Here is a 12,469-nt window from a genome sequence, read left to right on the forward strand (position 1 = left end):
ATGCATATCTTGTCTGACATCTTTGCTACAAACTCGGGTGTTCAACTCGGGTTTTCAACTGAAGGCCCGAGTTGTAGACCCGAGTTTGTAGTAGCGATGTCAGATGAGATATGAATGTTTTTTTGGGCTCAAATGAAAGAGTGGGTCGAGAAATGACGTGCTAGAGCCTCTAAACATGACAAATGTCTCTAAAGATGATGTCTGTTTTCAATTGAACAGCAGAGTTGTGACATCATTGTCTAGGAGGACAATGAGGTCTAGGAGTATGTATAGAACGTTGGCGAAAGAGCGGGTCGAGAAATGGCGTGCTAGGACCTCTAAAGATGGTTTTGAACCAGGGGAGACTCCTAGACCCCAATGATCTATACATACTCCTAGATCCCATTGTCCTCCAGTCGATTGACATGATTTTTTGGTCTAAGCTCAATTGACCAATTCAGTAGTGAAGTGGTCAAACGGTTTCAGTCAATTCTATTCTAGCAACAATTCTCGATGAATGTCTCAAATTCTAAAGGAGTTGGCAAAATTTTTCTAAAAATCTTTTATTAATTTTTTATTAATTATTCTATCAAATGAAATTCACCCGTATAACACCTCGACTCAATTGTTATTAAATTAATCTGGAACTCCCTTTCGGATGTTTTGATAAAAAAAATCATGTAAAATAAATTGTTTAAGGACAATGCGCGCTAGAACCGCGAGTTTCTAAAAATCCCTTCGCTCTTGCTCGCCATTATCTTACAATTTTCCCCACAATTTCGAATATCACATGGTATTACTCCCAAATGCTCACTCAATACCAGAAAGTGAGCGTGATTCCATCAATAGCCTGATCCCAATAGTCTCACACACGATCTAGAGAAAAAAAGGAACAAAGTCTCCAGTGCTCGTACAAGGTATTCGCCAACTTTCATTTTAAACATTTCTCGCTTACATACTGTCGGCGCGAAACGAGAACAAGATGCTTGCCCGTATGAATCGCTCCCGAGGCGACTTGTTTCGTACGACGCCAATTCCTTTCGATCTCGCAGGTGTGTACCGGCGTCAAGCCTCTCAACTTCGACCGGCCAAAAAAAGCTCCTTCAATGGAGGAGATTTGAAGACTTATTATTTGATAATTCTCTCATGAGTTCCATTTGGTTACACATGGTCGAGTCTCGCTTTTCACTTTGAATCCTCGATACAGCTATCTTTATCCTTTTGTGAATGCAGTTTCCGTGGCATCTCCTTCTCCTCCTCCTCCTCCCCCTCCCCCTCCCCCTCTCCTTGTCAGGTGCATTTCACCGCTAGGCATAATACGATAGATCCTTCCGTCTTGATCGCTGCAAGTAGACCGGACACGCGGGTCAGTCGGACGTTTTGTAATGTGCGAATATGCCGGATACTTTGATATCAGTTGATCCAAAATTTATTTCAGCTTCGTTGCATTTCGTATTTATGTTTGATTAATTGAAAATTGTTGGAATATTTGAACACAGCTCTTCTGTTTTTCTTCAAAAATCACTCGACAAGGTTTATGACGTGTTGGGGAAAGTCCCCAGAAAAGGGCTAATTTATGATCCGTTGTGCTCCGAACTCGAGAGCGTTGCAATCCTTACATGTAGAAATTCAAAGGAAACTCTGTCCTCTGGAGTCATAAACTTTGTCTTGCTTTTCCCTCAGTAAAGGTTTTTCAAATAGTTAGAATTTAGTCTCTGGACAACGGTCCTCTAGTACAGTCGTGCCTTCCTCGTGCCAATAATAAAGAGTTCAAGTTAAAAGTATTCATTGCATTACTAGATTTATTTATCCACTTTTACCCATATCCCAATAAAAATTAAGGGTAATTTGTTACCGAATGTTCACGTTTTGATGGAAAATTTGAGTAATTTAGGAAGTCTCGTCTTATTGCTGCCAAAAATGAGGAATTCCATTGAATTTTCGTTCATAAATACGTTTTATTATTTTTTTTAATAAATAAAACCGGTTTATGAACGAAAATTCAATGAAATTCCTCATTTTTTGACAGCAATCAGACGAGACTTCCCAAATTACTTGAATACTTAAAAAAATTATTTTTTGAATTACTTAAAAAAATTATAAAAACTAATTATGAACGAAATAAATAAATAAATAAATAGGTTTTATTAATTTTTCTAATAAATAAAACCTATTTATTAAAAACATTAATCCAAGTAAAGAGGTAGTTCTCAAAAACCACTTGTTTTCTCAGTGCATTGCCATTATTTTTTAGGGTCGTAAATAATTTTTAAGGACCCATATTCTGCTTTTTAATAATTCTTTCTCCCAGAGTTCCTGCCCTGAAAGTCCATTGTGCACCTCCTCCACTTCGTTTTTTGCAATTTCGCTCAGCGAAAAAGGCGAGTCTGTTTCATAGGCAATCCGAATTCCTAGAAAATGACTTGAAAGCCTCGAGCCTCGAGAAAAAAACATCTCCCACGTCTTAACGGATTTTCGGCGCATCACTCTCACCAATTGCGCGACCTCTCACCATCGCATTTGTCCTCAATAATATTTGTTATTTAGGATCCAATTAACGTCAAGCGGTGCCGCAGTATTAAAATCCTCCGAGAAATCTGGGGATTAAATTTCTGAAGATGGGCGCTCCTACCTCGTCTCGGGTGCCCCTGGAGGACGTAGGCACGTAAGAAATGACCGTACGGTGAATTCTCAGGCGTGTTGGTGTATTAAAATTCCCCACCGTTTTCTCCTCCGGGGGTTCAGTTGCCGGATAATCCCACTAAACTTTACGCTAATATCTGTTACAACTTATTCGATCAAAGGCTCCTTACAAGTGAGGTAGAAATATTGTTGGAAAAAAAATTGAAATTTCATGGACAGTCGACTAGTCATTTTCAGGAGAGTGACGTTGAGTGCGATTTAAGAGGAATAAAAATTCCGATTTCACTGAAAATTAAATGGAATTCCAATTTTTTAATAACACTGAGATGAGAATTCCTGAATGTATTTGAATTTTCAATAAAATGATGAATAGTTCATGTTGAATTACGATAAATTCTCAATCATTCACTTATCAAATTAAAAAACAAAATTAATAATTATTAATTTTATAATTATTAATATATTAATAATTATATTAAATAATATATTAATAATTATAATTGATGATTGATACTTTGATATAATTCAACTTATTTTCATATAATTCAGTAGTGAAGTGGTAAAACGGTTAACTCGACTCATCTCTTAGTTGATTTTTTGAAGAATATCTCCGAATCTAAAGGAGATACCAAAATGTTCGTAATAACCTTTTTTCTCGAGCAAATTGAGTGCTACAAAAAAGGTCGTGCCAAAAATTGAGCTATCTCCCTTAGATTCCGAGATATTCACTGAAAAATGGCCAATGGTCAAAATCGACTTAAACCGTTTTACCATTTCGCTGCTGAATTGATGATTTCTCTGATCCCAGCCGCAAATTGCCGTCAAAAATGTTGAACATTGCAGGTCAACCGCACGCCTAGAATGCACCGATGGAATGAGCCCAGAGTTGTGTCACGAAATAGTCAGTCCCGATCAACCCTTTCCCACCTAATCCGTGTCAAATCAGATAAACAAGTTCGTCACACGGCTTGAGCACTCCAACCGCGACGCACTAACGATACTGATATCTTTTTTATTAATTGTTCAGATGCAATGGAATGCCCAACTTACGAAAGTATGCATAATACTAGAGGAGAAGTAGGTGGACGACGCGTTAGAATCAGAGCCTAGAGAAGTATTATATCTTTGAAAGCGTAACGGCTATACCACGCCATTACGTTGGACTCTTCGCTGCATTTTCAAAGTCACGAAAACCTACTTGATTCTCACCCAATTATTCCTTTTTCCTTTAGACATTTGTTCGACAATGGCCTGTTGCAAAAATATTGACGTGAAAAATATTCATTTTAAATAAATAAATGGATAATTATTATGAATATTTATTTATAGTGTTCATGCACCCATAAAAATGGATGATTTGAGTCAAATAGAAATCTTTATTTGAAATTTTTTTTTCATTTAAAAAAAGGCGTTTTTACAAATGAATAAATTTGTTCACTTGTTTCAATAAAAATAATTCAATTATATCAAAAAAAGAATTTATTCATTTCAATTTATTCATATTAGTAGAGGATTTATTCGACTCAAATAAACATTTATTAATAATAAGAAAAGATTTTTTTAAATATGAATAAAACTTCAAATAAATCATTTTTCTGGGTGCACTGATAGACTGATTCATTAGACCCTAGACTTCAACCAAATCCATTTATTAACAATAATTAATCCTTTCTATCAGTGTGGGGCTGAATTTTCTAAGGAGTAAAAACCCAACTTTCTTCTTTCGAAACAATAAAAAACAGGAAATCGCGACTATAACATGTCCTGCGACTCCCTCAAAATTCATTCAAAATAAACGCGCACTGAAACTCAGTACGTAACGCACTATTTTATTATGGATCGCTGGGAATGGTTGCACAATAGAAAGCGAGCGGTGAGAAATAAGAAAAAAATTGAAAAAAAAAGAGAATAAAGAGGATCAACAATAGTAAGGAAGAGTCGTACTCCCGTTTTAATTGCCATACTTGAATAAAACGGATGAATATTAATACTGAAGCCAAAAGGGACTTGACTGCGCGAACTTCAGAGATTTTCCTCGATGAACTATTGATTTTAGACCTCCGAGTGGTCACAAATGATGAAATGAATGTTGAATCGCATTGGTTGGGTAATTACCGAAGGACCCTTCGACGGAAGTCAAGAAGTCAGCCCGGAAATGAGAGCTCCGCTCGTGTTCCTTCACTGGAATGATGTAGGCTAGTGAATTCCTTCGGTTTGAGATGGAAAAATATTGTAGGAGATATTTCGTTATTAAGAAATACCAGTGGGAAAACTAATTCTCGATTTATTTTTAGTGAGAAAAATGTGTTAAAAGGTGCACATTTTTTTATAGCTCTCATTTCTACCACATTGTTGAAATTTTTCAAATGAAAAATTAGTGAAAACAGTGAATTCAATTTCAATGATCAGGAAAATTTTTGTAAAAATATTTTTTATGGAGTAATTAATTGTTTTTTATAATGTTTTTGTGTAAATTGTGTTTTATGATTAATTTTTTAATGTTTAATCAATTTTTAACACGTTGTTGAAATTTTTTGGATGGAAAATCGATGAAAACAGTGAATTAACGTTCAATCATCAGAAAAATTTTGGTAAATAAATTTTTTAATGACTAATTAATTGTTTTTTATAATGGTTTATGTAAATTGTGTTTTATAATTAATTTTTTAATGTTTAATCAATTTTTAACACGTTGTTGAAATTTTTGCGGATGAAAAATCGATGAAAACAGTGAATTAACGTTTAATGATCAGGAAAATTTTGGTAAAAATATTTTTAAATGTTTAATTAATTGAAAATTCTGCGTAATTTGTTGCCAAATGTTCACGTTTCGATGGAAAATTCAACGAATTTGTAAAGTCTCGTCTTATTGCTGCCAAAAACTGCGTAATTCCATTGAATTTTCATGTTTTTCCCCCCAAATCAATTTTCCTCCGCACAACGCAACAAAAAGCCTATTTATTAAAAAAATTTGGCATCAAATATAGCCATCTCAGCCACTTTATCGACACGGTTTGCCGAGCATAACGTTCATGCTCAAACACTAAACCGGATCACTATGGTCTCTGCGTATTATCCTAAGCAAAACGATCGAATGGCGTTACAGATGACTTCAGTTACCTCTCACATTTGCAATGAAATTGATAAAATCCCTGGGGTCACAGATTTCTGTGCGCCGTCTCATGTGCATCGGGGTTGTGCGCTCCGTAGGGGTCTCAAGGTCAAAAAATGTGGAGTAAAAAGGATGCACCTCCGATGGGTAGTCTCTCGTCGCGTAGGTGCATTCACCCCTCCGCAAGCGCCGATACAAGATACAAGGCAGGCGATACAAAACGAATCGTACGGGGAGTGTGCTGCGTGCACTTATCCAGGAATGTTACCGATGCGATGCCCGGTTAAACGAGTTCACTGGAGATGAGGAGTTTTGTCACGGTTTTCGACAGAATCCGATGCAATTCGGGGAATAAAAGAATTTTCTCCGACGTCTTAAAGCGACTGAATGGAATAATTTAAAGGACGAGATGAGTTCGTGACTTGACTGCTTCATTACTGAATGATAAAAATCTTCTAAGAGTTAACACCATAAAGTTGTCTTAGGGAAAGACGAGGCAAAATGGACCTCTTCAAATCATCAACATCTCGAGAAAAACGATTTGAATAAATCCTCTCCCATTTTAAACCGGAAAAAATTTTTTTTCAATCCAAAACGTAAAAAATCTCGAGCTATTGATAATTAAGTGTAATTACTTACTCATTTTGTTGATAATCGCGTTAAAAATCACGCATGTTCCACCGCGAACTTCATCCCACAGAGATCAGTCGCACAATAATCTCAGAATAACAAAAATCAATTGCGAAATTCTTCACTTCACTCGGATAATCAAAAACAATTGATTTTTTTTTCTTTATTACTGACACACTGCGGTGAATTGTAAAAACAAGCAAACGGTATTCCCAAAAGACGCTGCTAGCTATCGCTCGTTAGCATCGACATCACCGTGTCTTGGGCGCGACTGTACAGACGTTGTAGCTGTAGGTGAGTACGGCAAGACCCGTAGAGCCTCACTCCAGCGTACATCGAGTCTCGTGGTGGTGTTTGCCGGTTCTCGTCGGGACCGGTGGTTTTCAGAGTCACTAGTAAAGTGGGATAGGGTAGGCAATGGGTATAAGGTATACTCGGGGAAATACTCAGCGTTGCCCACACCTCACTTCCACAGCCGGTTTCTGCTTTTGTCCCCCTTCCCCTCGCCATACCCCTCACCATAATCAACAATCCTTCCCATGCTCACGACTAAAACTCACATGTATACCTGTAAATTTCATGACTAGTACGACTGTATAATGTCAATTCAGTATTGAAGCGGTAAACCGAGTCAAGTCCATTTTGACTATTAGCCAGTTTTTGCTGAATATCTCGGAATCTAAGAGAGATACCAAAATTTTTCTCATGACTTTTTTTATAATGCTCTATTGGCTCTACAAAAAAGGTAATGACAAAAATCTTTCTATCTCTTTTAGATTCCGAGATATTCGTCAAAAACTAGCCAATAGTAAAAATCGACTTAACTCGGTTTACCGCTTCGCTACTGAATTAATGAAGCTTATAATTCATGATTGTTGGGAGACCAGAATGAGAGATTTGATTTTGAAAATATTTAAAGTTTAATCTCTTCGAAAATCTTGTTATTTTCCGGAAGGGTTTTAATTTGAATGGTGGGACTTGAGCCCCTCCTAACTGAAAATTTCGAAAGCAATTTTGGAATCTTTGATTGCTCTTTGTGATAGTTGCCGGGGCGGCAACTTTCGGGAAAGGGGAAGTAGTGTAACGGAATCGAATGATTATTTTATTGATCCTCTTCCCTCTTCCTGATTTTTTCGAGTGTTTTGCTTCTTTATTCGATTGATAAAAATGTCATTCTGAAGTCCGAACGGAGAGATTAATCATCACGTGTACACTAGGAGAAAAACGACAAAGTTCTCGAACAAGTCTTACTACTGCCAAGGAAATAGTTTTTTGAAAATTATCAAAAAATGATTTTTTTGTGCCAAACATGCAGAGAGTGCGCCGGAACGAGAAATTTTTGTCGCAAAAATGGATTTAGTAGTTGAAAAAAAATTGCATTCTCTGTACACGCAAGAAATGTCATTTCCAGCACTACTCCTTCGTTATTCGATACTCCCATACGTATTTTGCTCCCGAAAAATCTTTGTTATCCGCCTCTTGAGCCAAATATTTCGCCGCTGTCGAAAGCAGAACAATTATTCATGTTTGAGACTTTCAAATTTGAACCAGACAATTTTTTTTTTGCAATTTTCAACTAGCAATTTTGTTGACCCAAAAAAGACTTCTTTGACAACGTTTATTTTTCTCTCAGTGTTCAATTGATAAAAATATTCTAAAGTCTGAACGGAGAGATTAATCATCACGCGTAGTAAAATAAATAAACTAAATCCGCCCCTTTCCTTAATCCATCGCCCATTCATTACAATATTATCCGTCATCAGTGAATTCGAGAAAATAGAATGGGAGTTCAGAGGGCGCCGCGAGAAGGTGGAAATTAATGGGATTCACGGAATGCAAGTGAAAGCTCGTTTATGATCACTTCTGCATCCCATGAGGATTGAAAAAATTGGGAAATTCAAGGCATTCCCGAGATTCTTGACCGATTTTTTTGATCACTCTGCACCAACAATTACTCCACTTATTTTCCCCATTTTTTAACCCATTACATCCAATCTCTGATATGTCTGCTATACTGCCTATTATTATTTTTTACGGTCTTGTTTGTTGTACGCTAAATATAAATGGTAAAGCCGTACCCTTCCAGCGTTGCACACTTCGTACAACGCTAGAATGTGCAATAAGAAAAGTGAATAGAATATTTTTTCTTTCGATTATCCGAACAATTCCAGGCACGAGAATTGGAACCCGCGGAGTAATTGATCCCAGTGACTTGTCGATCGTTATTACGAGTGAATGCAGATTTCCTCTCTCAGGCTATTTACATTATCCGACAGTCCCTTGTAATTTGAGTTAATTAGTCTCCATGTTCCGACGTTAACGACTCCGATTTCGTCAACACGTACAACGCACTGACGAAATACTGCTACCTTTGTTACTCTTGATTTTTTTTCCTCACCCATTTGTCTTTTTTTTTTTTTCTTTTCGTTCCTAGTGTGGGAACCGGGTTTCCGGATTCAGTGCGTACCTGTTTACTCCACCAGAAGCTACAGATGATGAATTGTTGCATTGAACGTAAAAAAGCGAGAGAAGAGTCGGCTTATAAACAACAGAGCCTGGACGTTGATGACTTTGAATCTGGTGAGAAAATCTCTGAGGTTTTGTTCACCTCGTCATCGTATTCCCGAAAAACCGCTTCTCCCACGTGTTCATGTATTTTTTTTTAAAGCAGAGTCAGAGGAGGAGTTCTTCGAGTGCACGGAGGAGGAGGCGGACAAGCACGAGGAGGTGCAGGTGAAGAGGAACCAGAGGAGTAGGCAACTACTGTGGAACCGCCCAACGGGGAGACTCGCCAAGCACCCGACCCTGCGCCTACTGAAGACAGGGGATCCCGTTTATTTGCCGGTGACCCAGGACCCGGTGCCGAAAACTGAGGATCAGCTTGAAGAGGATGCGCAAGTTATGATGCAGCTTGGCACCGATAAACATGGGTCGGAGATGCGCGCTCGGCTCATGAGCGCATCACTCCTGTCTGATATGGAGTCCTTTAAGGTAGTTTTCTCGATTATTGCATTCGACATAGCGAAGCGGTAAAACGCGTGCTGTTAGGTAGATAAACAGATAGATAGATAGGTAGATGGATAGGTAGATAGATAGATAGTTATTGATGTCCTGAGATACAAAAACAAATCCCCTAAGGACAAAGTAAATTGCAAAATTTCAACGTTGAGGCGAGACTGCACTGAGAAAAAAAATTAGTTTTGCAGAATATCCATTCACTTGTGTGTTTGTGTATTCATGTTTTCAATAACATATTTCTCTAGAAGATGATCATGTTAGTTATATCTTTGAGTGAACGCCCTCAATAATTATAGGGGAGGATGGGGCAAAACGGCCCCCCTTCAATCGTCAATATTTTCTGATTCAATAATCCGATTGGGATGAGTTAGAGCTCGTTTTGAATAATGAAAAATTATCTTCAAAATCAAGTTGAAACTGGGAATTTTCACAATGTCATTCACAAGTTATTGACAATTGAAGGGGGGCCGTTTTGCCCCACCCTCTCCTAAACATTGAAAAATTAATTGAAATTCATGTTCAACATAGTCATACTTTGATGTCTGTGATGTCTGTGTGAGCAACATGATTATCATAAGTGAAATGTTAACAATAAGCGAGGGCCTCCAGAATTGAGCTACCGAGATTTTTTCAAAAATTTCAAAAAAATGTTCAAAACAAGAATTTCGAATTATTTTTTTGAAATTCGACTCCACAGCTAGTTTCGTTTTGGTTAATACAAAAATTTGCGCCATTCATGTAACATAGGTGGAAAAATTATCCTCAAAATATTAAAAATATATTCTCGATTTTTCCAGAAACATTTTTTTGCCTTTTTTACATGAATGGCGCTTTTTTTATTAATATTTCGAGATATTCATTGAAAATTGACTAATAGTCAAAATCGACTTAATTTAACCCTCTTTATTTAACCCTTTGCTACTGAATTGGTTTTTAAACAAGTTTTTCAATTGTTTTTTATAGAAAAAATGAACATAATAGACACAAACATTTTTATTAATGCTGAAGCACTAAACAAATATTGAAAAAACTAAAAATCTACCAAAAATATTCATTTGTTCCTCGAACTAAATAATGAAAAATTCTGAAATTATTTTACTAATTCAGTAATCAGATTACCAACGAGTAATCATAAAACAACAACAATTAAAAAATTAAATGCAGCTGACTTAAATTTCAGAAAGTTGAGAATTAGAAAGTCGAGATAACTGATTACCAGTTAAATTTCATCTTACGATGATTTGAAAGAGCATAATTTTTCCTTTCATATTGAATAAACATCTCAAAGAAGTGATTAATCGCTCCATTTAACAGGCAGCTAATCCGGGATCAGAATTAGAAGACTTTATTCGATGGTATTCACCGAGAGACTGGGTCGAGGTGGAGGGGGTTGACGAGTGGGGCCAGCCCGCAGGTAAATTAATTAATTCGCTAATTAATTCACTCGACGACTGAATTTGAAAGAAATATCTCCAAAGTTTGAAACCGAGATGAAATTGAAGTGAAAAAAAATGAAGAGAACTCATTGATTTCATTGGAAATCAGTTGATTTATGCATGAACACCGTATGAATTGATGATTGATGGTTTCAGGGTATTTATCCCCTCGAATGAAACTCGAAAATAATCCGTGGGCAACGACATGGGCCTCGGCACAACCAGTTCCAGCCCACCGGCAAAAACGTCTCTTCGATGATACTCGCGAGGCTGAGAAGGCAATCCACTATTTAGCATCGAAGCGTCTCGGTGAAATAGCCCAGTTGCTCCTCCCCACGCTCACTCACGCCGCGCTCTTCACTCTCAATCAGCAGAAAACTGATTCACTACCGAATTTGCCTGATGTTACGCTGGGGATACTCAATAAACTCCAATACGCCACGAAACCAATTCAACAGAAGATGCAATTATATGAGGTGTGTGAAAATTTAATGAATAGAATTCCCAAATTAATTTCTCCATTAAATAAATAATTGACTTTGTGGATTACTCGAAAGAAATTTTTTAAAATTGTTTCCGCGCTCATTTTCTGATTCGAAGTGAAGAAATTTATGATCTCCAAATGGTAAAAATTGATCAAATCATTTTGTTTAAGCCCCATATTGATGAATAATTAATAAAATAATAAATGCATGAATGAATAAATTCATCAATTAATTTATTCATTTTTGGAATTTTATGTTAACTCAGGAAATTGCAAGGGACATCGAGAGTGTCGAAGCCCTCATCGCCCAGATAAATTCCCTCCAGCATAAACTCTGTGGAGATGATCATTCGAAGGAGATGAGTTCCTTCATAACTCAACTGATGAGAGAAAAAGAGGTGTCTGTGCCTGGTGGAGCCAGGGGATACGTGGGGTCCCGAATAACTGACATGTTCAGAGATGCCCAAAAGGTCTGAAAAATGCAAAATTCAGGTTTCTCAGTCGTTTCCAAATAATGCAACGATTTTTTTTCACCTAGGCTGGCCACATGATCACCTCAATGTCCTCAACCACTAAGCATCAAGCTGATGGCAATCAGAAGACGTTCCCTGAGCCCTCGTGCAAAGAATTCATACTGCGAATTGTAACGCCGAGACCTTCGCCCTCCTCCACCCCCCAACCCCAGCGGCTGTACGCCTGCCTCAAGCGAGAGTACATCAGACTCGCTGGTTTTTTCTCCGAGGACACGACCTTCTTGTAAACGTCGAGTGAAAGATAAATGAAGTATATCGTTGGTGGAAAGCAGCTCAAAATTGAGTCACTTTATCAAAAATTAGAAGATTGACTTTTAAAAAAAGTTGAAAATTTCTTTTTTCTCCCAGTGTTTCTCACGCATTTTGTTACAATTATTGTATTTAATTCACTCTGTCGAGGGGAACAGGTCTCAAGCCACCAATTAGTAATGATAAATATGTGATAACACATGATAACAGAAATGTCAATAAAGATTACGATTTTTTGTACTCGACGAATGCAAAAGTAAAAATTTTCTTTTTTTAATTTTTTTTATTGTTATTTTACATCGTTTCGACCCGGTTAGGGTATACTGCGATGATGATCAAGACTTTAAATGGTTAGACCGCACCATTCTACCCGGCCGAGATTTGA

The 12,469-nt window shown here is 37.2% G+C and overlaps 1 protein-coding gene across 2 annotated transcripts in view; it reads left to right on the top strand.

Annotated features, from left to right (window-relative positions):
* LOC107035570 (rab3 GTPase-activating protein catalytic subunit) overlaps nt 1-12,386 on the top strand; it is a 30,173-nt gene extending 17,787 nt beyond the window's left edge. The window contains exons 7-12 of one of the 2 annotated variants that reach the window (XM_015253047.1): nt 8,799-8,944; nt 9,033-9,355; nt 10,697-10,796; nt 10,975-11,294; nt 11,569-11,772; nt 11,841-12,386. In XM_015253047.1, the coding sequence (XP_015108533.1) occupies nt 8,799-8,944; nt 9,033-9,355; nt 10,697-10,796; nt 10,975-11,294; nt 11,569-11,772; nt 11,841-12,062 (1,315 nt within the window). In that variant the 3' untranslated portion in view covers nt 12,063-12,386. The remainder of the gene's footprint in view (nt 1-8,798; nt 8,945-9,032; nt 9,356-10,696; nt 10,797-10,974; nt 11,295-11,568; nt 11,773-11,840) is intronic. The other variant, XM_015253048.1, reaches the window with a different exon arrangement.
* Nucleotides 12,387-12,469: the final 83 nt, after the last annotated feature.

Source organism: Diachasma alloeum, unplaced genomic scaffold (assembly GCF_001412515.2).
Source record: "Diachasma alloeum isolate Michigan unplaced genomic scaffold, Dall2.0 Dall_scaffold_00199, whole genome shotgun sequence".
Classification (NCBI taxonomy): Eukaryota; Metazoa; Arthropoda; class Insecta; order Hymenoptera; family Braconidae; genus Diachasma; species Diachasma alloeum.